Genomic DNA, 25,710 nt, shown 5'->3' on the forward strand with positions numbered 1-25,710 from the left:
ATGCATTATTAATAATTTCCATCTCATTTGTAATTAGTAAATTTGTGTAGTTCATTCGTTTCTATGCAAGAAGGAATAAGGGGAATTTCTAAATGTAAAGTGCTTGAAATTTATAGATGTCCCTTTTGTTATTTACCATAAAAGAATACGGTGCATTATCGAAAAGAAAACGATAGAAGATATCTATCTCATACGTTGTAGTTTCAATTAATATTTCCTAAATTGTACTCTATATTTTGTTTGTAAGATAATCTAAATTGTACGCTGGTAAAATATCATCCTTCACGAGCCAAACTTGATCTAAAACAGCACCATCCTTGTCATCGGATACCTAGTATGAAAAATATTGTAAAGTAAATAATAATGAACATTCCCGTTTCTTCCAAAGTATTTAGTACCTGTTCAAGATAAAGATGAGTCCAATTGTACGCTTTCATTCTTGTGTATCCATAATCCGAACTACGGTACGCAGACCATTCCGGTTTATGCGGAACAAACTTCTCTCTTCCTTCCTTACATCCTGCTGATCCAGTTACTATATTTACAGGTGCCTTGTAATTCTTATATGGTTCCTCGTAACTACCATTTAGTACCTGTAATTATTCCTTCTTATTTTTGTCATTATTGGCTAAGTTTATTTAAAAGAAAGCTTTTAGAGAAAAGCATATTCTCTGCATTACCTTAAAATTGTACATGGGCCACATACGTTCGTAACTATGTTCATGAGCCCATAATAATAAATCTACTTTATACTTGAAAAAGAGGTCTTCGAGACCGAACCAGTTTAGAAACGGCAATCCAACTCTAACAAGACTCTCATGATTGGTGCAATCATCTGCATTCGCATTGCTACAGTACATCGGTCTGTGACCAAATACTACTATCCATGGTTGATGCAGCCTGTTGTACATATAATTGTCAACTTTTATCGAAACATAATAGAAAAGAGAGTAATTTACCTATTGTTAGGCTCGTTCGCTTTCATTAAATCCTTTTCTAGCCACAGATATTGCTTCACCAGTTGCTTTATACCATAATTCATAAAATAGTAAGCTTCTGTTTCTATGGCTACAAAGTGAACAGGTCCTACGTTAAAACTGTACCATAAACCTTCGCTATTTCCAGGCATTGTAAAACGAGATCTAAAAGAATGACGTTCATACAGTTAAAATTATAAATAAATCAATTAACGTTGTTCGCAGTTAGCAGCCGATCTAACCTGTAATTACTAAAATTATATTTTTCTTCGTGATTACCAGGTACCGTCATATAAGGTAAATATGCAGCAACACCTTCTATTTGTTTCATGAATTCATCGCCAACACGCGCGTTGTCAGTGTTCATATCATACGCAAAATCTCCTACATGAATTGCAGCATCATACAATCCACGTTGCGATTCTTCCTGTAATCTCGATAAGCTCTGAGCATTCTCATTACCCATGTCACCAAATATAACAATTTGTGGAGACCATTGCGCCCATAGTTCAGGAGCAGTTTTTACATAGAACACATTCGACCATCCATATTTACTACCACAATGATAAACTGTTGAAATAATTTAAATAATGGATTTAGCAAATAGTTCCTGTACAAAGCAAGGAAACAGAAATACTTATACTTACAGTATTTGCTATTGGGCGTTAAATCTTTCAACCATACTCTATGGATATACTGCCTTTGTTTTTCATTTCCACCATCAATAAAGAGAGTGGAATTTCCTGCCGCCGTCAGAATTAATCCTCCTATTCCATATTTTACTATTGATTCTTTCGTATCGTTTCTGGTGCTCCAAGTCACAATGATATCATGAATATTATCTAAAAGAATATATTAAATTGTTTCTTTAAAAACTGTTTTATACTATACATTTGACAATGACTACATACGCATAAAGTAAAGTACACGTTACCTCCATAGGAAAGATGTACAGCTTCTGGTTGATAGTAAGCAACATCGCACAACACGACAGAGATTAAGGATAAAATAACGAAATTAATAAACCCAATCATTTTATATTAAACTACTGGCACTAAATTATATTTGGTATCCGTTAGTCACAATAACACTTGGTACATTTAACATATTATAATTTGACTTATGCGAGCGTAAAGATCTGCGTTTTTCAAGATTTCATAGCGTTAATAGTAGAAGATAAAACATTTGTGCTCAATAAATACGAACTTATCATTCCAGATCCGATGTCAAAAACAATGAGTCAAGCATTATCGAGAAAATCGTTATCAATCGTGTTGTATGACACGCAGCACTTTATACAATGTTCAGCAATTGATCACAGTCGACGGAATACTAAATTTGTTGACTACAAAATATGTTTTGTATTTGTTATCTTCTAACGAAATCGGAAATTTGAATTCATCACTAAATACATATTTAAAATACGAGAGCAAAGTCTAAAACCTGACATCGACGAAGCTTTCATTGTCATGTTACGATCTGTAAATCGGAAATGATATAACAGCGCCATCTCGAACCGCGATGATAATTAAAGTCTGATATCCAGTTTGCAATATTCAGGAGTTTAAAACATCGATGAAGAATAATTTTTGAAACTTGTCATTCGTACAATCTTAATCGAGCAACTAATTAAATCGTTCAGATACGATGTAACTTGAACAAGTTCCAGCAGTACGCGAGCATCAAGAGTAGATTCAATGGAATCTTGAACATGTAAAAGATTCGATTAATATAGAAATTCTTGTTACGTTCTTTATAATATATAAATCGAAATTATCCGAGTGAAAGTTGATATTAATTACGTAAGATGGAAGCAGAAAGAAGTTAACCCGGAGAACTATACAGGCAATTACGGAGTTAGCATCCCCTATATTGATCACGCGCCGTGTCATTTCTTTCTCCGTCTTTCGCTCGGAGAACTCTGATTTTCCGACGCACGTGCGCGGACACGTTTTTCTACATTAAAGGTATACATATACATCCATACGTAGAGGCACGTATGCATTCATCGAACATCATCGTCGACGCAGCAATTTTAATTGTCATGATTCGCCTTTTTTCAGCATCGAAACATATCCGTTGTAATAGTAATACGTTCTGCTTTTATTCGTTTCATGCAAATACCTTTTACTTCGCGTAACATAAAAGAGCACGAATCAAAGAAAAGTATCATACGCACATATCGATTCATAGAAGTTAACGGAAGAGTTTCGCAGAGTCGACACGACGCGATTTCACGAACGAAATTTATCGGTACAAGTAAATACGTAACAATCATAGTAAGAAAATTCGAGAGAAAACTAAAATGCATTCGTCAAAAAAATCGACAATGCAAGTTGGAAAAGCAAGCAAAAGCGTGAACGATGCGGCGAAGGATTGGCAACTCGAAGATGGAGGGGTTACCGCGACGAAAGTGACGACGACGGCGCCGCGGTAGCCGCCACTGCCGCCGCTTCGCGGCGAGGGATGAAGATCAGCGCACTACGAGCGATGTCAGGGCTGCTGCCGCCGTCGGTTAACACGCACAGGTTCACACCCATCCTCGCTGATACCTTCTGAAAACTCTGTACGACATCGCGCGAAACGAAGAGGATCAGTTTCGAACGACGAAATTGGTCGTTGTCGAGTTACGGTAGTGAATAATCGATGCGATCGAAGCGTGTTTCGGTATCGGTGAAAACGATTGTAATCGAAGAATAGAGAAAAAGTGTTCTAACGTGCATCGGAACAGAGAGAGAGAGAGAGAGAGAGAGAGAAAGAGAGAGAGAGAGAGAGAGATAGAGGGAGGGAGTACACATAGTAGGGTGGCTGGATTGCGCGAGATCCGATAGCAGGATCGAAGGTAAAGGAAAGAGACACAAAGAAGAATAAGAGAGGAGAGAGGTTAAGCGTGTACATAATTCGGATAAACTCGACAGGAACATTTAGCGCGAAAGTAGTAGTGGAGACGTGTGTGTGTTAATCGTTCGAGCGAGAAAATTCATGTTTGGTCCTGCGTGCGATCGGGATGTCGTAAGTGTCCTTCCTGGAGGGTGGGTGGAAGGGAGTGTGCAAGGGTGGGAGGGAAAGAAGATAATTCGGAGAGGAGTGCATATATGGGTTTCGACGTTGAAAGAGAGCGTGTTTCACTTAGTGTGCGTATCATCGAAGTAAGCGATGAGGCTAGCCGTCGAGGAGAATTCGTTGGTCTCGTCGAATCGAGACTCGTTGCACGGATGCCACTTGCAAAGACCCATGCGCTCAAGGATGCAAGCAATCAGGATGAGCAAACCGAGCGAGGAGTCGCATTCGGTGGAAGCTGTAATCGATAAGCTTGGACTCGAGAGATTCTGAACTCTGTGATCATTTGTGGAAGGCGACATTGTTAGTTGAGGATGTAGGGGGGCCCACGCTCGGGGCCCCAGTGAGGGTTTCCTCCGGACTCTTGTCACGCTCGCGTTCAAACAACTAAAGAGAGGCGTGTATCGAGATACTTTGCAAGATCTTCTTGCAACCGTCGCGTCGAATCGAATTCCAGTCGATTACCTGTAATCGAAGCGAAGCGAGGCGTTTCAAGATCGTTTCTCTTCAACCGGACCGGAAATAAAACAGGCTGAATCTTTTTATCGAAAGGAACGATCAGCAGCCGATCGAATATTTTGAAAGAATATCTCGTCGATAGTCTTCTCGTCGTTCGTAGTCGTTATATCGGTGTACGTTGACGCAACAGCCTTAGTAATCGTTAGTGAAGTTTGAAATTGCCGCGCGACTCGACGAATCAACCGATCGAAAACTGTGTTCGAAGTCATCGAGGATGTGTTCGCGTTTACGGAAAACGTAGGTGTTGCTAGCGGAAATATAGGTCGCCAAGTCGATAGTAGCATGGAACGCGAGGATGCAAGAGGAGCAGCAAAAAGAATGGAACGCGATAACGACGTTAATAACGGCCGATCGTTTTTTCGGTGATGATGGGGCGTCTTCGCGTGTCGTCAAGTTTAATCGTGCACGTCGCGTCAAGATTCGGCCGAGGTGTCGTTCTCTCCTTGTAATCGAGTAGACCAGCGTCTATCATAGAAGCCAGCGAAAATGGTCGATTTAGGGGGATACATTATCATACTGATCAACCACAATGACAAGATCAAACTGTACGGTGAGCATCGATTGCATCGTCGAGAAACAAGCGCTTCGTTCGTCTCTGCAAAGCGAGAAACTCTTCTTTTTCTCTTTAATTAGTACTGGCCTATATCGCTTAAGGACTGTCGGAATAGTCGGTTATTAAGCACGTACGCGTTTAAACGCGAGAACCTTTTATTCAGCTTTCTATTAGTTTTTCATTTAGAGAACGACATTACGTCGCGGATCGTCTGTTTCGTGCAGCCTCTATCCACTGTCCGATCAAACGTCTTTTCTCTACTTGAACGTTTACGTTGATCGCGCTCTCTCGTTGTACCGTATTTCGGTTTCGCGCGGCGCGGCACGGCGCGGCACGGCGCAGCGATTTAAATTATTAGAAAGAAAAAGTGTTGTCTACTAATTAGAATCGGTATCGAATATGCCACAGGTTCACCGGCCGACAACGCGGACACGTTGGAAGTGGCCGATGAAATTTTACAAGTCAATGGTAGTACGTTGGAAAATGCCAGCCAATCCGAAGTCATTCAATACATATATCAGGTACGCGAAAGATTTCTTAATTTAATCTTTAATAAAATTTCTTCAAAATATTTATGATCATTTTGAAGAATATGGGTCGGCAAATGATCGAGAGAGGTCGATCGATTAATCGTTTTTTTTTCTGTCTCAGTGCATCGAATCGCGAACGATATGTCTGCGAGTACGAAGGAGAAGCGGAAACAAGATGGGTGAGTATCCTTTGAAACTGTCGTATTCTGTACGTTTTATCGTCGAAATAATTCGAAATAAGAAATTACGCGGTTAAATTCGAATGGTAAGGGCTGTCGGTGAAACTGTCGCATACTAGGTCAGAAGATTGGGAACGCCGCGACTCGATCGCTATCGAATTTCGATATAATTTTCGATAGTTAACCGTTCGACTACGTCGTACGAGCGATTCCGTCGAAATATCCGTTCGATTTGGAGGTGGCGCAAAATAGCGATCGACGATAGCGAATCGTTTGGAAGTTCGAAGATGGTTGTTCAGAATTGAAAGCGTGTACGGTCGCGCGAACGATCGGCCGATTTCGTGTTTCCTCGTGCGGTTCCGGCGTTCGCCAGGTAAACGTCGTTCAGGTGGTCGGTCGTGTGTACCAGTCACGATAGAAGGGGGAAATGGGAAACAGCGGAGAGAACTCGGCGAGAGGCGAACAGCGCATTCGAACCGAGCGAATCTAACCTTCGAATGTGTCCGCTGTCAGCTAGTACGGAACCGTGGCATTCCGCGCACTCTTACCATCCTCCTAACCTCTTGGGTTTTCCGCGTGGTTGCCAGTGTAATTCCGCAGGACGTTGCGCTTAACCAGGAAATATCATTGGCGGGAGTGCGTGTAAGTGCGTGGTCGAGCGTTGCGCGTTCGTGGCCGTTTCCGTGTCTCCTCTCTGTCAACGAGTACGCGCGGTCGTTTTACCGGTCGGGAAGAACCGGGACGACGAGCCAGATGGCAGCTGGGTGCGTCGACGAATCTTGTAGGATCCGGAGGATGCGAGATTATCCGAGTCCCGAATCGTTCGACGATCTCTAGCCATGTACCGTTAATCGTCGATCGCGGTCGAGGAGTCGTCGTCGATACGCAAGGTGATTGCTTCTCTTTTCTCTTCTTTCCGCCGTATTTCTTATATTTCCTTCAGTGCCGTGTGTTGCTTTTTAAGGCCACGTCTCGTTCGTCCTCCGCGCTCGACTGTTGCGCAATCAACGTTTGTTCCCCCGCTGTTTATACGGGCCCGTATCTTCAACGAACGAGAGAAATGCGTTTTCGTAAAGTCGCCGTGTTCGTCGCGTTCGCCGCAAGAGAGGAGGCGAGCGGCGGTCGGCAATGTGTCATCGTTACGTGACACGTTAACGGCAATCTTTCTGTCCGCGCAAACGGAGACGAGGAATCCGTCGCGATTGCAGTTTCCGAGCAGCGTCGCTATCGGTGTCGGATTAGAATCGTTGCCGACTGGTTCGCGGGGACAAAGGTTCGTGAGCGACTGAATATCGTTCGACAGACTCTCGAGCTACGTTCGAAACGAGTTTCGCGTTCGCATCGGCGAGGAAAAGGAATCGAGGTGTGTTCTTTTTTCGTTTCTTCTCCCCTCTCTTCCTTTCTCTTTTGCGTGTCTCTCGTGTCTCTCGTGTCTCGAAGTGGCAATAAAACGAGAAAAGTTGCGCCGAATCGATAATCGATTTATTTTATTCGATTATTCGATGGTCGTCGAGCACCGTTATACACCTGATCTGTCATTTATCGAGCGCGTTACGCACGAAGCCAGGAGGGATTACGTATCGAAGATTTACGAAACTATCTTGTTTCTCGATTTTGCGATTCGTAGGTTCGCGTTAGAAACCGCGCGTCGAAGTTGATCGAAATCGGTAATTGTTTAAACGTTAATACGGTTCTCTTTCGATCGTTATTATTCGTTGTCGCGTAACGAAATTGACGATCGTCGAGTGGTAGCGTGCTCTTTCGTTTCACCGGTAATTAACCGGCTCTTTCTAAAGCGAATAACCTTTAATGGTCGAGGAACTCGAAGAGAGGGTGAAAAAGTGCGCGCGTTAATAGCGGGGGAGGTCTGGTAAAAGTGTATCGAATCGAAATTGAATCGGGAACGGGAGAATTTCTGTTGTGCTCGAAATCGATAACCGGATCGATACACTTTCGTTCGTAACGTATCTACCCGTCGAGCGATAGTTAAACGAGATAAAAACTACGTCTGAAAATACTGTCGCGGAATCGATAGAATCTGATAGGGAATAGAAGACGTCGGATATAAGTTTGGTCCGAGATATAAGCCGTGATACTGTTTCGGTAGCGAGTAAGAATCGAAAGGCAAGGAAGGAAGCCGGAAATGGTCGGCGAACGGTTAATCGAGTCTGGATCGCGAATTCGTTGCTTCCGAGGAACAGGGAAGAGTTGCACGCGTTACGAGCACGGGACAATTACTGGATGCCGTGGCGAGTGAAACGGTTAGAAGAAACGTAGGAAGGAAGCGAAAAAGAAAAAAAAAAGTAACTTGTGGAAAGGAGAGGAGAGTGGCGTGTACCGGTCGTCGTGGAAGGTATAAGAGGGTCGCGCGAGAGCGTGTGTAGGAGTTGAACGCGGGCGTAAATGCACGGCGAAGGGCGAGAGAGGAGAAAATAGATCGCTGGAAAATATATTTATGCTTGGCTCGTTTGATTATCAGGTCATCCTATGATACGAATTTCCCTTGGTATTTTTAGAAGACTCGCTTTTACTGTGCGCTACAAATACGCGATCAATGAAGCAATTAAATCTCTCGGTTTTAGCTTTTTAAATCTCTCGGATACGTACGTAAGGTGACGTCCGATCTCCAGTTATTTCCATAACTTTGATATCGCGATTCGATTCTACGATATTCTGCGATATTCTGCGATATTCAATGTCGAGTGGTAGTCGCTTTATCGTCCCATTTTTAAACGTTCGTCGGTGAAAGACATTGGTTTTTTCTTCTTTTTAAACGTTAAATCCAATTCGTCGTGACGCAGGGAAAAGAGAACTTTTAACGAAACATTTGAAATCGTTCGAAATCGCGTAGAGGCGCGATTTAATAACTACGGAGAATTCCTGAAATACTTTGTTCGAGGCTGATGGTAGCGCTTCCTCGTTAGAGCGTGAAAGCAAATTCGATTAACGAGATGACCACTTTCCTTTACTCGCTGCGGAGTAAATTCGATCGACGCTTCTCGATAAGATCTCGAACCGTTAAGAGTGGAAAACGCGTCCTCTAAATTGCCGTGGCCGTGGTCGAATAATTTCGAACGCTTTACGACACTTTACGACACGATCAAAGGATCTTTGGTAGGAAGGAACGATACCGAAAAAGTAATCGCGCGTTCGACTTGGTTCGATACTCTAGTCTAGGTTGGCAGGCAACTTTCGAAGACGCTACCGCGTTCGGACAATTAGCATTGGCGTAAAAGTGCGTTGAACCCTCTCTCTGTCTCTGTTCATTTTCACCAGCCATACCAAAACGGTGGAACGTTTCCAAATATAAACCCCGTAGTTGCTAGCAGCGCCGATGCTACTCGTTCCTGTCCCTGCTCGTACAGTTTATTTTCTATGGTCTGGCGACACGTGTGCGAGACGTCGTTCTTCGTTTCTCGCCGATTTTCCTCGCTTTTCACCCGCTTATTAACTTTGTTCGCCGTTTAGCCGTTTATCGAGTTCGCGAGTTCCTTTGTTCGCGGACCATGAAGAGAAGGAAGTAGAAGAATAGCTGAAAGAGAGGATAGCACGAAGATGTCGAGGTTCTTCCGTAGGATGCTTCTCTGCGGGTGTTTGTCCCGGCCCGGAATCGACGGACGAAGGTTCGTCGTCGACGAATCCGTCGTCGACGATGCTTCCAAGTCGATCGAGTTCCCGGCGGACGAAGGCGAACCCGAACGCGATATCGCGAAATACTTTGATTTGGCCAGCATCAAGTTTATAGACGACGAGGAGCCCGATGACGAGGATCTAGCAAATGGTATAGTCGCGCGTGCAGATATAGCGAGGCCGTCAATTTTCCAGTTAAATGCTGCACTTTTATGTTTTTATACGTTATCTTCGAGATAACTTTCTCTATATGTATATGTATCAATTACAAGAATATACATACGTATACCCGCAACCTTGTAACTCGAATTGTTCTCGACGCGAATAACGACGTTAACGGCGAACATCGATTAATCGTTTGTAAAATTGTTGACAGTAGAACTGGACGGTTTCAACGCTGGTCGGGTGCGAGAAGCTTGGGTCATCGCCGTCGAAAGGTAATCGTTTCTTTTATTGTTTAGTCGGGTATTTGGAGAAAATTTCGATATAATTAAAAGAAAAAAAAATGTATTTCGATGACAGACGAGCAAAAGAAAGGCTGCAGAGACTGGCATCCCACTGGAGGATTCAACCGCGCGATATTCAAGCGATTTTGCACCAGCAGGTAAGATTCTCGGAGCTTACGTTCGATCAACAGGTTAATCGATTCGCGAACAACTCGCGTCGAACGACGTTGTCTCTAAACGGTGTTCGATAACGAGATAAACTGCGATCTCACGGTTCCATTGTATTCGAACGAACGAACGAACGAACGGAGTTTCTATTCCGGCGACGTCCGACCGTGATCCATCGAACATTCCTATCGGAAGACTAACCGCGAATTCATAACGCGTTTCCAAACAGCGATCCGCTCGCTCTCTCGCTCGTTCAACGGAACAATGATTCGCGAATTAATCGATCAGGGAAGAAGCTCGACACGGAGCTTGCTTATGACATATGAAATGCAAAGTAAACCGAGACGACGAGCGGCCTTGGACAAAGCTCGATCCTCTCACGGATCGCGCTCGAACCAACTGGTTAATTACACGGTTAACCGGTTACCGATTCGTCTCGCTTCGACCTACGATCTTTTTATCTCGATGGCGTCACCGAATCGCGAATAGCTTAATCTTCTTTTCCAGCTAAATCTTCCGAGAACTTTCGGTATGGTCGGCTTGGTGTTACTATTTGCAATCAGTCCCGGTTCGTAAGACGAACGGGCGTTCGTTTCCCGATACATCCTGCAAAGAAATTTCAAGCTGTCGAACGAAATTGAACGTCGTCCGTTGATCGAGCGCAACCGTACCGCGAAAGAAGCTTAATCGCAGCTCGCGTGCCACCGTTCCCGCGTATATTCCACAGGTTGTGTCCCAAAAGCGTTGCCAGTATTTTCTCTTTCTCTTTCCGTATTTCTTTTTTTCTTCTCTTTGTCCGTTTTTCCTGGCACGATCGCGCGTGTGCGTGCGCGAGTGCGTGTGTGTGTCAGGAAAAGGAGGGAAGGAAGGAAGGGAAAAAGAGCATCGATCGAAGAGTCGCGTCGGGTAAGCCTTTGTTTCCGCGTGGTAGCCGGCTGGTGGGGTGCGGGGGTGGTGACCGACAGGTAAAACTCAGCTGATTGTTTGGTATCGCGTGTATTTTTCTTTGCGCGCGTGTATATGTGCAGATCAACGAGGCGGTCGCGTCCACGAGCGGGGACAGCGCGGGCAAAAATGTGACAGGCAACCAAATAACCGTGACGCTCGCCGACAAGTAAGTGCCATTCAGTTCTTGCCGCTTTTATCTTCGATTCGCGATTCCGTAAATTTGAAATAGCCGCTGTTAAACGGGTGCTACGGGTCCTCTGCGATGTCTTACACACAGAATCGACTAGCTTAGACGACCAACTTCTGTATGTACGTTACTGGAATTTTCATGATCATCTCGAGGCTCGTATCACCTTTAAGACTTAAAGGTCAGGGTTAATTATAATAATTGAGAAGAAGGGGAGGCGTAGATATCGTAACGGTTCGAATGCTATTCTATTTCCATTTTCTACGTCCTTTATTTCCGCCTTTCTGCTCGTTATGCGTTCACCGTCTCGCTTACGCTGCCGTGGATAATTTGACTGGTTCGCGTTCTTAAACGGTTTCGATTTTCTAGAATGGAAAAATGCACGACTCGCAGTTTATCGGCACGAGTAGAAACGCGTGAATTCGCGATAGAACCGATGGGAAGTACAATTACAGGCCGGATGCGAGAAATTGCGATCGGCGTGATTGATATCCCATTGCGATGCAACCGCGCATACCGTGTTGTTTTTGTTTCGAATGGCATTCGCGTGTCATAACTAGCTATTGATTCTCCGCTATACGAATCTATGCGAATCTATACGAATCTATACGAATCTATACGAATCTATACGAATCTATGCGATTCGCCGCTTTCCATTAGCGTTCCTCTAGATAGTTTTCTTACCGAAAATACACATAGAACGAAGCAAACGAATCGTTACACGTTAGAAACGTTTACGTCTAATAAACATTAGGAAGTAATTCGACTGAATGTTTGCTAAATGATATGTATAACATTTTCGGAACGTCGTTTCAGAGAACCAAGCTCGAACTCGTTCAGCACGAAGCTGAGCAACGGCACGATACCAAAGGGCTTAGGAAAGGACTCGAAGGACACCAAAGAAGGAAAAGAGGCGGCGGAGAAACAGCAGAGCTGTCCCGAGGAGACGAACCTTTTGGTCTGTCGAATTTTTCTTGGAAACGCTTTTAGTAAATTTCTTTTTACCGGGACGAAGAATGCAACGTCGAGCCGTATCGACGATTCGATATCCTTGAAATCCGACCGGTGCGGTGGTTCGCCTCTGTCTTCGTACCTTCCACCGGCAACAAATGATTTCTCCTTCTCTCGATGCTTATGTAAACGCGCTGCGCGTGCTCGAGCAAGTGCGAAGTAAACGTTTCCCGGAATTCGAATTCGAATTCGTTCCTGCATAAATTAATTGCAAAGGATACCTCTGCTCGCGAACAAAAGCGATTAACTTTCGGATTCGCGGCCCGTCTCATTTTCCTTTATTCGATTCGAGGCGACGCTGCGTTGTCAAAATTCCTAGTAGATAGTCGTATCCGGATTAATAGTAGAATAAAACTACTATTAGTTTTATTTCGTATATTCGAGGATGATTCGCGTTCGCAGATACCGGTGCAAAGCGGAAGAACCGGGGAACGACGCGCCAGCAGTCCCTTCCAAAATGGCCAGACAGAAGTTCTGATCGGAGAACCGGAGGGCGGCCCAAGGTCGCCGCGAGGATCCACCTCTTCGGCGGTGAACGACGCCAATTTCCTCAACACACCGGATGAGCGCGACGATCAGAAGCCCATTTGCAGGTGAGTAACGAAACGCGACAACGATGCATGCTCGTTTTCCTCTGTCGCAAGCGCGCGTTGCGTCACGCTCCTCGAAGAATGTTCGCGCCGATTACATTATACTTCGCTTCGAATATATGGTACATGTCCGCAAAGGTATGCATACACGTACACACTTATATGTATATTTAAATAATTTATTTATTCGATATACATAACGATTTTCTATACGCGTAGACGAATCGTAAGTAGTATATTCTACATATTACACGTGGTATATTATGCGTATATTACATGTACCGATGTGCAAAAGTACATATAGGAAAAATGAAACGTCCTAAAGATCGTAGGCGTAGCTCTCCGCGAGTTGTCCGCAGAGTGCAGCTGCAGCCTGCCGATGCAAAACGAACTCCGCAGGTGACTGTCAGATGTCGCGATGCACGCGGTACACGATTCCCCGTTACCAGGGATCTCCGTTATCGAGGAGTTTCAGCAGCTAGACGAACTCGACCTACCGTTGTCCATTGAAAGCTTCTCTTCGAAAACTATTAGGAATTCTCTACGCGCGAGCTCCGTATGCACGGAGACCGTCCACGGTTTCAGACGGCTTCCACAATTTTCGTTGCTAGTTGTTCGCTCAACTAGCTTCGAAAAAGCTTCGAAAAAGCTTCGAAAAAGAAACAGATTAATTCGTAGAATTAAGGCCACTCGGTTCGGAATGTAGCCTCTCTAGGGTTCAGTTTCGAGACTTCCTACTGGAATCTCCGACGACGTGGCTCGAGTTGTCGAGCTGGATAAAGCGGCCCTCTCTACCTAGTCACTTGGCCGGTATTTCACGCTCGTGACACACCCACCTGGTTAGGTTGGTGTTAGTGCAACCTAAACAATGCGTTTTCCAGTCCTCGCGATGCACCGCCTCGCTCTCGGCCAGCGTTTCCCAACCTCTTCACCCTGAACATCAGCTGATTTCGTAAAAGTTCATCGGCATTGTTCGATTCCTCCGATTCCGTTCGGTTTAATGGACTTTCTACCACTCTTGATATCGTTAGCTTCTTTTCGTATAGAGCACGAAAACTCCAACCATATTTGATCGCGCGAGAATGTCTCGAAAGGTTCGGAACGTTTCAAGATAATTGCTCGAAATGGCTAAAAGAGGTAGGAATTTGAGAACGTTGCGGAGGAATTTCGAGCGACACTATGAACAAGAGAGGAAAGCGATACTGGTCCGGACGGCATTCGAGCACGCGAGATTGGGAAACGCTGTCGTCTCGGATACGGATTCCTCCCTTCTTCGTACCTTTTCCGAGTCTTCGTCTACCGGTCGCTCGAACGCTCGAACGCTCGAACGCTCGACAGAGACAAATGGCGAGCATGTAAAGTCGAGAAGAGACCGAGAGGTGTGCAGAGGCGGTCGAACAGCCTCCACGAGTTCGTCGATTCTCCTCGCAGAATTTTTTTTCCGCGCGAAATTCGCTTCTACATCACCGACACGCGTTATCCGCCTTTCGAGAGTAATTACGTCTGAAATTATGCACAGTTTGAAAGTATTCGAAAGTCGTATCTTTATAACGCGTGCACCCGCGTGCGTGCACCGTCCGTTCATTCCATACAGCGATAATTGTTCGTTATCGTTGTTAATCGCGAATTCGATGAAATTCCTTCGGGGAAACAATCTAGCGGGGGAGAAAGAAGATTACTGTCTGGCTATTCGTGGAGGGGAGGTAGAGGAACGTACAGGTGCGAATGAATGCATCCATTGAGACAGGAGCGACTTCTACAAGGGTGCACAGCTTGAATGGCTAGAAAACGAGAGCTTTTTCAATTTCTGGATAAACGACGCCTACCCGAGGTCATCTCGAAACTAGGCTGTTGGATCGCAATTATTTCTTTCCTTTTCTTTTTCTTCTTCTTTCCTCGTTGTTTCCTCGATTAAACCCATCGATACCTTCCCCTACTCGAAAGGACGTTCGCCTTTTCTCCTTCGACGACTTGGACATTTTTCTAATCGGTCGAAAACCGAGTCGAATCTACGTTCTCTACGTCTCGAACAACGGTATTTCTACATTGATTTTATTTGATTTTTACGTTAGCGCGGTGTAGTATGAAATTGATCGACGTAGAAATTTCTCGAATCGATACCTGTTGGAAAAAACAAAAAGACTTTGTCGGTGATAAGCGGTCCGTGACCGAGTCTCTGCAATAATTGGTGGTCCGGTATTCGTTATCCGATTTCGAGTCACGGATATCGATTCGCGCTGACGAAATCGATATTGGGCCGACATCCTCCGTGTTCACGCTCGCACGCGTCCCCCCGCAGTCTCGTAACATTTTTTCACGTCGTCGCCTGGAGCGGATTTGCATTCGATGACGCTGCTCGAGGACACGCTCGTTCGCTGCGATTTAAACGTATATGTTAGAAGGTTAACCTTATACGTCGAAAACATTGCGTCGTAATAGCTGCTCTTATCGTTTTTCCGGCCGTATTTCGTAAGAAATTCTTGACGATATCGAGAAACACCTACACTTTATGTCTTTCAGATGTCACTCGTCTTCTTCGTCGAACAAACGAGCCGCGACAATCGCGCGAATCGATCGAACGAATCGAGCGAAAAGAAACGCGTTCGAAAAGATGGCGAGATGCATCTTTCTAACGCGGAGTTGCAACGGTCGAGGTCCGGTTCCCGTGGTCGCTAACGTTTCGTGCAGGCTCACCGTGACACAAGCCTATGGAATACCGATTGCTCACTCTCCCATGGCGTTTCCTGTTCCGACCACACGTATCTCCCTTTCGAAACGAAACGAAACGAAACGAAACGAAACGAAACGAAACGCAACGCGTAATACGGGAATACTTGGTTGCATCGCGTTGCGTGGCGTCGTCGCCTCGTACGCTTCGTTCTGGCAGCTTGTTAACTTTATAAAATCTCACGAGAGAAAAGAATGCTTCTCGATAGCGAGAGATAAAGTGGATAGAGGACTACTAGGATTTTGCCGTAATTTCGAGAGCTGGAACTCGTCGAGTAAACTGGATGAAACGGATTTCTAATCCCGCCTCGTCGGAACGGCCGAGAAGAGGATGGTAATTAACTTTGAAGGGAAGAAACACGCGAAACCACTCGATTCGGAGTTTCAAAGTTGCTGGATATAGAGAGCGCCGCTTTAACGGTTCAAACCACTTTCCTCGAGCCCGCCAAGAGCGCACTGAACGAGCACTCGACGCGCACTCTCGAGCCCCGCCACTTGCATGTATCACGGTGCTGGCTGCTTCTCGTGCGCATCATAATATGCACGGTACCTAGCTTCGAACGTTTAGCTGGAAATATTCGGTCGAAGAAAAAAATACTTCCTTTCGATCGTAATCGGTTAGGCCCGAATTAGAGTTGAACCGGTGAAAGTACGCCCTTGGGCCAGCCGTCTAATCGGCGAAGAATGACAAGTACGAAAGTATGTAATGGCTGGTGACGTCACTGCCTCGGGGTACGAGTCGTTCAGGTTTCAATTATAAACGAGACTCGTGGAAATTGCGCATTGTTTTTGAGCCGTGGCTATTACGCGATCCACCTCAGAGAAGATAAGGGCTAATGGATTTATCGATTAGAGGTAGCTCGCAGAGACACGAAACAATTAGTTAATACGTAGCAGTTAGGTCGAAGAAGAAAGCAGGAGTGTTCGGTTTCGAAAGGACTCGTACACGTAACGCCTGAAACCGTTAAAATCGATGTTTTTATTGGCCGTTCGATTCGCAGGATGGCACGTTTATCGTAGCGCAGTATTCGAAAAAAGAGGAATCGAACGAGTAAATAAAGCGGCGACGAACGGGAAGAAGGACGGATCGCGAGACAGGATCGAATAATGGAACGTTGACAGAGAGGCTGTCGTTAATCAAACCGATTAATCGAATGTCGTCCACGAACGCTGGATGAATATCCAGCGCGTGGAAAACGGTGCTTAAATACCCCCTGTTGCCCCGCCCGATACTTTCCAATGTTCGACTATAATGAGCCGCAACAACGCCGCTGCACCTGGGAAATGGAGCATTTTATCGATGTTTTCTCTTCTCTCCTTTTACCCCTCGAGAATCAGCTATTTAGACTATCGCGGGCTCAAGGTTGACGTCGCGTATCGATGAAAAAAGAGAAACACGCAATTATGTTTCGGTGGAAAGTGGATCGATACTCTCGATAATCCTAATATTAACCCTTTATCTCGTCGTTCCTTAGTTTCGATTAGTTGGCCAAATAATTGTCTAACTAGGAAATAGCGAAACCGTCGAGAGAAGAACGCTAAAGAATCGAAGCAACTTCTAATATATGTATACATATAAGGGTATATTAGAAGTAATTATTGCAGCGTACGGTCGATCGTCGTTCGGATCGGAAGAAATCGCGTAAGAAAAGAAATAGGTCGAGCTCGTTCGAGACCTTCTTTTTTCTTCTTTCTCATTCGTTTCGCGTGAATTGCAACGAACGTAATCGTTCGTCTTACGCTCGGATGCCGTTCACGTTCGTATGAGAGCCACTGACCTATTGTCAAGGTCGAAATGACCAGGCTAATTGATAGTTCATTAGAGTGAATCGTAGTCGCGATTTCACCCCGCGAGTTCTCTTTTCATCCGTAAAAGAGGCCCTTTCGACCCTTTCGAAAATAATACTCGAAAACAAGAACCGCGATTTCAAAATTACTCGACCATCGTGTTTTTCGCTCGATGCTCCTTCGAATCTTTTGCTCCGAAACTCGGGGCTTAAATAATACCGCTGTCGAGAAGAAAAACAACTGGCCGATTCTGCATAATGGGTTAGGAGTATTCGAATTCGATAAGCGAATAAATGAAAAATCGGAGAAGGATTTCCGTTGCTCGTAGATCCATAGATCGTCCCCGAGGTGAGCAGGCATGCGAGTACGTGCAGGGACTACGATCGTAAAGGAATTCTCGCCGCGGATAGACGCTCGTGACGGCCGTTCGTTTCTCTTTCCGACGATTTTTATCGGCAATCCGGTCACGTTGGGCCTCGAATTACTAAATAATCGTCGCGACTCTAATACGCGATCAAACTTTTTTACCTCCGACCCTTCGCGCACGTTCAGCTATTTCGCGCAAACGTTTTTTCACCTATCTTTAGCATCTTTTATAGATAGTTTCGCGAGCCCTCGGTACAGTCGACGTTTACGGGAGATTCGAAATTGCTGGAAACGGAGTCGTCGATCGAGTGGAAATCGAGTCGGGAAATTTGGAAATTGTAAGATCGAGGAACGCCGGAGGGAGTGGTCGGGTCCCTATGATTCTTGGTAGTTAGCTAACTATGATTCAGAGGCAGTTGCGAGCCGATTACTAAGCGTGCGCTGCGCCGGCAAGGCTCGTCCTATCGTGGCCTTTCCGATGAAAATCACGGATCGCGGGAAAAGCCGACGGCCAGTTTCACTTCTACCTGATGTTATTGTGTTCCCTCTCGAAAACCTTCGGCCTCTCCTACGACGTACGCTTAAGCCTACTCCACGCTCGGATTATCCTGGCTTTTCCCGTTTCCTTATTCCTTATTTCCGGATCAGACTCTTCCTTTGCTCTATTAAACGTTCTATTCGATATTTTTTCGCCTACGAAAACTCTGCTCTCCGACAAATTCAGAGATACTCGTATTATTAAGAATTTTTTAATATTTCATCGCGATCGTGCGTCTCGTTAGACGTTTTCTAAACGGATTATAGGGGTTATAGGGTTATAGGGAGAGGGGAAAAAAAAAATGGGGCGAGAGAGTAAACGGTTCGTTCGGGGCAAAGCGTGAAACAGGCTTTAGGTCGTAGTCGAGTTCGGGTTAGTCGGACCTCCACAGGTAGGGTGGATCCACCTAACGTACACCTGCGTTTCCTGTCGTTCGAATCGTAGGGACGCGCACCTGACAACCGGAAGCCGAACGTCGCTAGGTAAACAGCGACAATATGTTCCCTAACCAAACCGAATATTCGGCTTTTCTACACCGTTCTTCTACTCGGAGAAAAACTTGTACTTGTACTTATCTCGTAGAAAAGATATTTCTACGAGGCGGTTGACTATATTTTTTCATCGGTGACTCGTGAGTCATCGATGGGGTTGCACGTCTATCGCGTGCACGATTGATCGGGCTGTTTGTTCTGTCAGGTGTGCACACGTACGCGCACCACACGCGTTACCTGCGAAGGTAACCAGACTATTCGATCGGACACGTGTCCGCGCGCGAGTGCCAGTCAGTTGCCGGGTGACCTGTTATCGTTTCAGGAAAAAGGGACTTGATATGCGTCGATCGCGTTATATTCGATTACGTAATAGGAATTTTGGTATTGTTCGAGGAACAAAAGATCGCGTATAACGCGGAAACGGTAAGAAAGACCTACGTAACGAAGACACTTGTTCGTAATTGCGCGTCCGAAAGTCTGCTCGCGGCTGAAGGCGCTCGGTAGAAGCTCGAGAAAGATAGTAAGCTCGTTCGTACAGAAGTAACCAGAAGAAAGATAAGCGTTCGATATCAGGTGGCGAGAGCTGATAAAGGCCACATTCCAGGCACCTAGTTCTCAGGCTGCACCGACACACCGTGTGCGCCGTGTGCGCCGTGTCAACAATTTTCGATTCCGTGTAAAAGGTGTGTGCGCGTTATTTTTCACGCGCGCCGTTCGTTCACCTCGTACAGACTTCTGTCCGTAGGGTCGCTTCAACCCCTCGAATTTGATCGAGCATGTGATCCGAGTGCAAAATGATCGACGTCGATTGGGCCAGTTGGTTCTCCCGCGATTCCTGCAGAGCTTGCTGGCACTGCATCGCGAACAGACTAGGACTGAACGTCGTTTGTTGCAGGTAAAATTACCGAGTACATAGAGATTATTTGCTCGCTTACACGGATCGAGACCGTGTAAGAGTAGCGATTCGGTGATAACGAAAGTTGATCAGCGCGTAGGCTCGTTCAAATTATTTGCTATTAGCGAGAGGGAGTAAATCGTTCGAAGCAAAGTCGGAAGAGCGCAACTTTAGGGAAGAACCCTCCCGTCTCGATTCGCTCGGCAGCCTTCGAATTTCCAACGAGTAATTATCTTTACGTTCGTCCGAATCGAATCGGCATTTTTCTCCGCTGCTCGTGTTACGCAATCGTTTCGTAACGCGAGGAAACTCATCGGGGTCCGGTCAGAGGAAGGTTCGTTCGAACGCGAATTTCACGTAACGAGCGGAAAACGCCGATGAAAACCGGCCATGTTCTCTCGAAATAATGGACGGGTTACGTAAACGGTACCGAACGACGAGCCGTGACACGTGTCATTGAAATTGCATAGGAATTAGTCCGCCAGATAAATCGTTGTCGCGTCGTTAAACGATAACTCGATCGCGTTCAACGAGCCTCGGTTTTCTTCGTTTTAGCTCGTTCGAAGATTATCGCGATATCAAAGGTCCTCTATAAGGTCCGAACACGGAATTCCATAGTGCGGGGTGGTTCCCGAAAGAAAATTCTTGTCGCTCGGTTTGCCGCGTTCGAGAGATTTGCCGTTGACTGTACCGCGTAAAAGTAGCGAATAGATGGTTAGAGGAGGAGCGCGAGATAGGTTCGAGAAGGATCGCAAGATCAGCTGAGAGTCGAAAGGCGAGGCAAAATCGACTCGTTGGCTGGCGTTGTTGCGTGAACCACTGGTACACAGGGTCGAGAGACTTGAATGCTCGGTTACGCGGTGCTCGGAACGCAGGAGCCAACTGTACAAGCGCGACAGGGATGCTCGACGACTCGGAGAATCGCGAGTCGAAACGGAATCTCCCCGCCTCGATGCAAACACGATGACGACGCGGAAAATGAAACGGCTGAAAAAGAATCCACGGTTACGAGAGACCGACGAAAAATCGAGCCTCTCGAGTACCCGGAAGAACGAAAATTATCTAACTGGACGAAAGGCATTCCGTGTCTTCGCTTATCTCCCCGAGAAGAAAAGTATTCGAGGAATCTACCTTTCTCGAGCATTTCTCTCGAGTAACAACAATAATTTGCCTCCGAATACTTTTATCCCTCGATTCGAGGCACTACTTCTTAATCACCTTATTTCGCCCGCGCGTTTTTTCCACGGAAACAGATTTGTCCTAGACTGTACGTACAAGAACACGTCCGAAAAATTCCCTTTAAATCGCTCTCGATTCTCGATCGGGAAAATCGACAACGGATCACATAGAGGGAGATAATTCCGTTTTCCGGTTCACCGTGGCAAAAGACTCGGTAGTAGTAGTCTGGCGCAGAAACAAAAGGCAGCCGGAATTTCGTGGCACGAACAAAGAACGGGGCAAAGACGGAGTCGAGAAGAGGTTCGCTGGTATATACTCGAAGAAACGGACGAGAAGGAGCCCCGTGGCACACGGTTAAGAAAGAAGGACGAAGAGAACGGAGAGAAAATGTGCATCGGAAAGAGAGAAATTACATGGAGGGGCACGAAAACGGACAACAGCAGGTTGGAGGGAGGGCACGGTAGGAACGCGCAGCCGAAGAGTGGTGGAGAACAGTGTGGAATAAGGAGGGGTCTGTCGAGGTTCAGGTGGGGAAAAGAAAGAACGAGAGAGAGAGAGAGAGAGAGAGAGAGAGAGAAAGAGTGAGAACACCAGTGGCTTGCCTCGGAGCGAAGCGAAGCCAACAAACTCACGTCAGTTCGAAGCTGGAGGGATGCCAGCGTTCTTCGCGCGTTCTTCCACGGTTACCCTTCCACGGTGTGCAAATTTCTCGAAAAAGTACGAAACTCCCTGCCGCGGGTGACCCTCGAGTGATCACGGTGCCACGATTCCGAGTTTCGGCCGAGAAAGATCGAGCTCGAAGGATAAATCGGAAATTAGCAGGAGAGCGTTGGTTCGGATCGGGGGAAAAGCGATGGACGGCGTCGAGGAGAGCTAGGGTTTAGGGCGAAGAGGAAAGTGGACAAAGTGTAAATCGAAGAGGTTAGGAAAGGACTGGATGATATGAGCCGATCGCAATTAAGGCGGTTAACGGAGTCGGGAATACCTGTCCGGCGTCGGGCCAAAACCGGTACGAGCGTTCTCCACGCGATATAGCGCGGCTTTGCCTCCTCCACCTCCTGCCTCGTGGCGCATGCAGCCTTCGAAAGGTGCATACACCTTCGTCGAGTCTGCGCCTCTTCGTGCCACACTGTACCTTCTTCTTCTTCTTCTTCTTCTTCTTCTTCTTCCTTCTCCTCCTCCTCCTCTTCCTCCTTCTGCGCCTCCTCTCCTTCGAACCCGATCGTCCAGTGATATACCCCGGTTCTTCGAGTGCTACCGTTTCGCGAGTGGAATAATCTGTGCGTGTTGTGCGCCGAGCGTTCGTGGGAATGTGGAAAAGAGCGCGGGAACAACGCTCGGACGAAGAATTCTGACAGGAGCAAGAGGACCGACAGGATGATACACGGATTAATGTAAGGGAGAGGAAAAGATCAGAGATAGAATAATGGAGAAGACCTTCGGATGAACGCGCATTGAGATTCTTGGCTCGCGCGTTTGTCGAGCGAAGAATATTACCGCGAGCTGCGAGAAACGTCCATGAGGTTTGAACGAAGGACGAATCGCTGAGAAGCCACGCCATGAGAATCCTCAGAACGCTGCACTGGTAGGTTTCTTCGACGACTCGTTCATCCTTCCAACTTCTTCGCTACGATATACTACCGTTCTTCTCTCTTCGACAAACTTACCTATTCGAAAATAAATTCTATACGAATGTTCCTTCGACGACGCTATACTACTATTCGAAGGCTCCGATTATACGAAACGAGGAATTTAACCGAATCGTATCGATCAAAAGATCCTACGCAGGAAAATAGTTTTTCTTCGTAAAATACCTTTTATCGTACACTCGATTTTTTCCTACAATCTTACGTCCGTAGGCCGTAAATTAATTACGCCTCTGAATTATTAATCGATTTAATCGGTATTAATCGATTTTCCCGGAATCTCATCGAAGATGGATCGCGTCGTGAACGTGGGTTAGGTCAGCAACCTCGAAATAGTAACGTTCGATTTTCCCGAACGTTTGTCTAGCCTTCTAATACCGATAATATCGCGTAGCACGAACAGTCGGGTGACGGTGCAGTCGAATCTTTTCCGTGCTTCCCGAAGAGCATACGACAACCGCGTATGTTACCGCTTCGTGATTCTTCCATGATCAAACGCGATCTCTACTCTCATGCTCGTATTGTCGGAAAATAGAAAAAGACGATCGACGATCGACGATCTTATCGAGATGACCCAATTGCCAGGATACGTAATGTTCGATTTTATTCGATTCCGACTGCATACGTTACAGGATACGTCGTATTCGGAATAGCCTTCTATTCCTCGCAAAGTGGTTTAGTTTTTCCAACAGGCAACGTTTCTAGGCCTGAAACGAGTGAAATCTCCGAGCAGGCTCGTGAAAGGAACACGTGGAATGGTTTTAGCGAATTCCTTGCAAGAAGAGGCCGGCCAAAGAGAGTTCGGGTGCTGAAGAGGCGCAATGCCATTAGGTCTGTTCAGCTTTTGAACCTCTTCGAGGCGACACACGGGGTACTTGCTGGTACGGCCTAAGACAAAAAGCAGATCCTCCTCTTTGGACCGTACGATTCCTCGAAACCGAAACATCGACTCGATTTCTTTGAAAATAAACCTGCCTCTTAGCTTTTCGACGTTTCAACGATCGCTTCTGTTTCTCGTTTGCCGAGAAAACCAGACGTTTCTACGATGAAAGAATCGATTTAAATAACTCCGAATAAAGAAAAATGTCGAAGTTAATTCGATCGAAGTTGATTAAATCGAAGTTAACGGTGAACGCGGAATAAGAATGATAAGGTTCGAAATTCCGTTTGCGAGTCGCGTAAGATGACATTGACCGTCGAGACCTTGAAGAAAAGATAATAAGGTAAACAGGAAACGGGTAAAAAGAGAAAGCTTGGCAAGAAAGTGGAGGATTGTGAAAAATTGCTCGGTCAGCCAGTTACTACGGATAAGTTGCTAATGAAACTGGTGAACGTAACTGAAATACGAAAAAGAGGGGAAAAAAGGACACTTTCCCCGAAGCCGACAGAAGAAGAACGGACCTCGTTTCTCGTTGCTCGGTTTAGAATGCGTTTTTCCAACAAGTACCCCGAGTCGAATCGAGGCTCGTATGGTCGTTTCCTTAAACAGTGATCCTTGTTGAAAAGCGTGTAACCCAGATATCGTTTTCCTGCTTTAAACGGAGAATTAGAGAGCTGCTCGAGTTTTCCATCGCGGTAGCCAACGCGTAGTTAGCCTTGCGCTTTAGTTTTAATTTCGATCTATTCGATGTATCGTAGGTTACGCGAGCTTAGTGAATATATTTGCGAAGTAGCCCCGGTAGTATCGTAGCCTAATGTCTGTAGCGAAGTAATCTCGAGAACTCGAACAACTTTTCGATTCCTTTTACTCGGAAGAATCTGCTCTCTCGTGGAAGTTTTCTCGGACACCCCGTAAATTCCGTCGCTTTTGTTCGAACGGGCAAACCCTCCCCCCCGACCGCGGTATTGTCTCGTTCGAGCCGGTGAATTCACGTGGCCAGCGCTTACGAACAAACCGTAATACCGTCAACGTCTCTTGTTCTACGTCCCCTTTCCGTCTGTGCCCTTGTAACTGGATCCACGGGAAAAATCCTATTCAATCAGCGACCATAGCGTTCGAAGAACTCGTATTCGTTCCTTTTTTTTCCTTCGTCGAGCAACCACGCCGAACACCGTTTGCTCTCTCTAACCGATACAACAACCATTCCTTCGTTCGAAATTTTTCGACCGATCTTAACTCGGAAAACTATACGTTACACTTTCAGATAGGAATCGATATCGGTCGCGTTTTAAAAGCTAATACCGATAATTAATTCGTCGACGACCAATGCGCTTGCACGAGCGCCAGTGGTCACAGAATCGAGATCTCGGGATCGAATAACCAGCGTTCGATGTTCGTCTGAAATTTCTATCGCGTTCCCATTATCGCGCTAGCAATGGCTCGGGCTTGCCGATTATTAATTATTTATCCAACCATCCTTTCTTCGTCGTTGCTTTATTTTATTTTCCCTCGATTAACTTGACGCGACGGAAGATTCAGTTTTCGGACTGAATTTTTCACCGGCAAATGGTCGCACCGACCATTTGGAAATCGATGTTGTTCGTACGTCACTTCGATAGAGACGGGTGTTTCGAATTTCTCACGATTTCCCGCCACGACCTTAAATACCGTATTATTTTTTTTTATCGCCCCGTTCACAGGAATGGGGGGAAAGAAATCGAAAAGAGCAGGGTTAGTTGTAACTCCCCTTATCCAGTGTCGCGTAAATTTCCACTTTCACGGAGATTCCTCACGCGCAGGTTCGCCACTACCATCCATAGCTTTCCATCTTTTTATAACGGTGCCTCTCTGTTTTTTTTTCTTTTTTTTTTTACCGCAAAAACAACCCTCGTCGAACGACGTTTCGTCGCGGAATAACTTTTCGTCGCTAGAATTCGCGCTATTACCGCGTGTTCGCGTGTGAAATTTCGTCTAGTTTTTATACCGCAGCATCTCAAACGCTGTTTAATATCGGAGTATGTTCCATCGTGAAATAATTACTCGTGAAATTGCGTTTACGGTGGCGAATTTTGAACGCGGCGCGTAACAATTGACGGCAACAAGATGAAGTTGAAGCGGCGGGGAATACGGTGGGGAATACGGTGGGGAATACGACAGGGAAGGCGAGAAGGTGCGAATCTTAATCCTGAATGATTGTTTCGCGGCGGTAAGTGGCTGCAATTTTAGCTGACCTCGATCGCGATGTCAGGAAGCTCGTTATCTCCTCTCGGCTAATTCCTTTCTTCCATAGAATTTCCATGTTTGTGTCGAACGGTTCCCACAACACCTGGCTGGGCATCGCTTTTTCATTAACTCTTACCTCCGCGTCGCGCTCCTTTCCAATCGCGTAAACCTATTAAATA

At 45.9% G+C, this 25,710-nt stretch overlaps 2 protein-coding genes across 18 annotated transcripts in view; one reads left to right on the top strand and one right to left on the bottom strand.

The window, feature by feature from the left end:
- Positions 1–109: 109 nt before the first annotated feature.
- LOC100878043 (acid phosphatase type 7) lies at positions 110–2,442 on the bottom strand. Its single transcript, XM_003707691.3, has 7 exons — positions 1,912–2,442; positions 1,625–1,819; positions 1,220–1,547; positions 960–1,142; positions 681–900; positions 399–593; positions 110–331 (listed from the first exon to the last, which is right to left on the bottom strand). Exons 1-7 carry the CDS (start codon positions 2,009–2,011, stop codon positions 230–232), a joined length of 1,323 nt encoding a protein of 440 aa, XP_003707739.1. The 5' UTR covers positions 2,012–2,442; the 3' UTR covers positions 110–229.
- Positions 2,443–2,857: 415 nt separating this feature from the next.
- Positions 2,858–25,710, top strand: part of LOC100882825 (protein PALS1) — a 33,770-nt gene continuing 10,917 nt past the window's right edge. For 2 of the 17 annotated variants that reach the window (XM_076537436.1, XM_076537449.1), the window contains exons 1-8: positions 4,069–5,106; positions 5,518–5,630; positions 5,761–5,818; positions 9,825–9,885; positions 9,971–10,052; positions 11,091–11,176; positions 12,014–12,155; positions 12,611–12,801. In XM_076537436.1, coding sequence (XP_076393551.1) covers positions 5,043–5,106; positions 5,518–5,630; positions 5,761–5,818; positions 9,825–9,885; positions 9,971–10,052; positions 11,091–11,176; positions 12,014–12,155; positions 12,611–12,801 — 797 coding nt within the window. In that variant the 5' untranslated portion in view covers positions 4,069–5,042. Of the gene's footprint in view, positions 2,945–4,056; positions 5,107–5,517; positions 5,631–5,760; positions 5,819–9,286; positions 9,600–9,824; positions 9,886–9,970; positions 10,053–11,090; positions 11,177–12,013; positions 12,156–12,610; positions 12,802–18,945; positions 19,604–19,669; positions 22,368–23,133; positions 23,260–25,482; positions 25,515–25,710 lie in introns of those variants that run through there. The other 15 variants (XM_076537443.1, XM_076537451.1, XM_076537437.1 and 12 more) reach the window with 15 other exon arrangements.

The sequence above is a fragment of the Megachile rotundata genome, chromosome 11 (genome assembly GCF_050947335.1).
Source record: "Megachile rotundata isolate GNS110a chromosome 11, iyMegRotu1, whole genome shotgun sequence".
Taxonomy (NCBI): Eukaryota; Metazoa; Arthropoda; class Insecta; order Hymenoptera; family Megachilidae; genus Megachile; species Megachile rotundata.

What these genes read in the sequence shown, in the direction of transcription:
- LOC100878043 (XM_003707691.3), bottom strand. Translation starts at nt 2,011, where the DNA reads ATGATTGGGTTTATTAATTTCGTTATTTTATCCTTAATCTCTGTCGTG. An exon ending in GCGAACGAGCCTAACAATAG is followed by an intron (nt 901 to 959) that starts GTAAATTACTCT and finishes TATGTACAACAG; the next exon opens with GCTGCATCAACCATGGATAG. An exon ending in GGCCCATGTACAATTTTAAG is followed by an intron (nt 594 to 680) that starts GTAATGCAGAGA and finishes GAATAATTACAG; the next exon opens with GTACTAAATGGTAGTTACGA.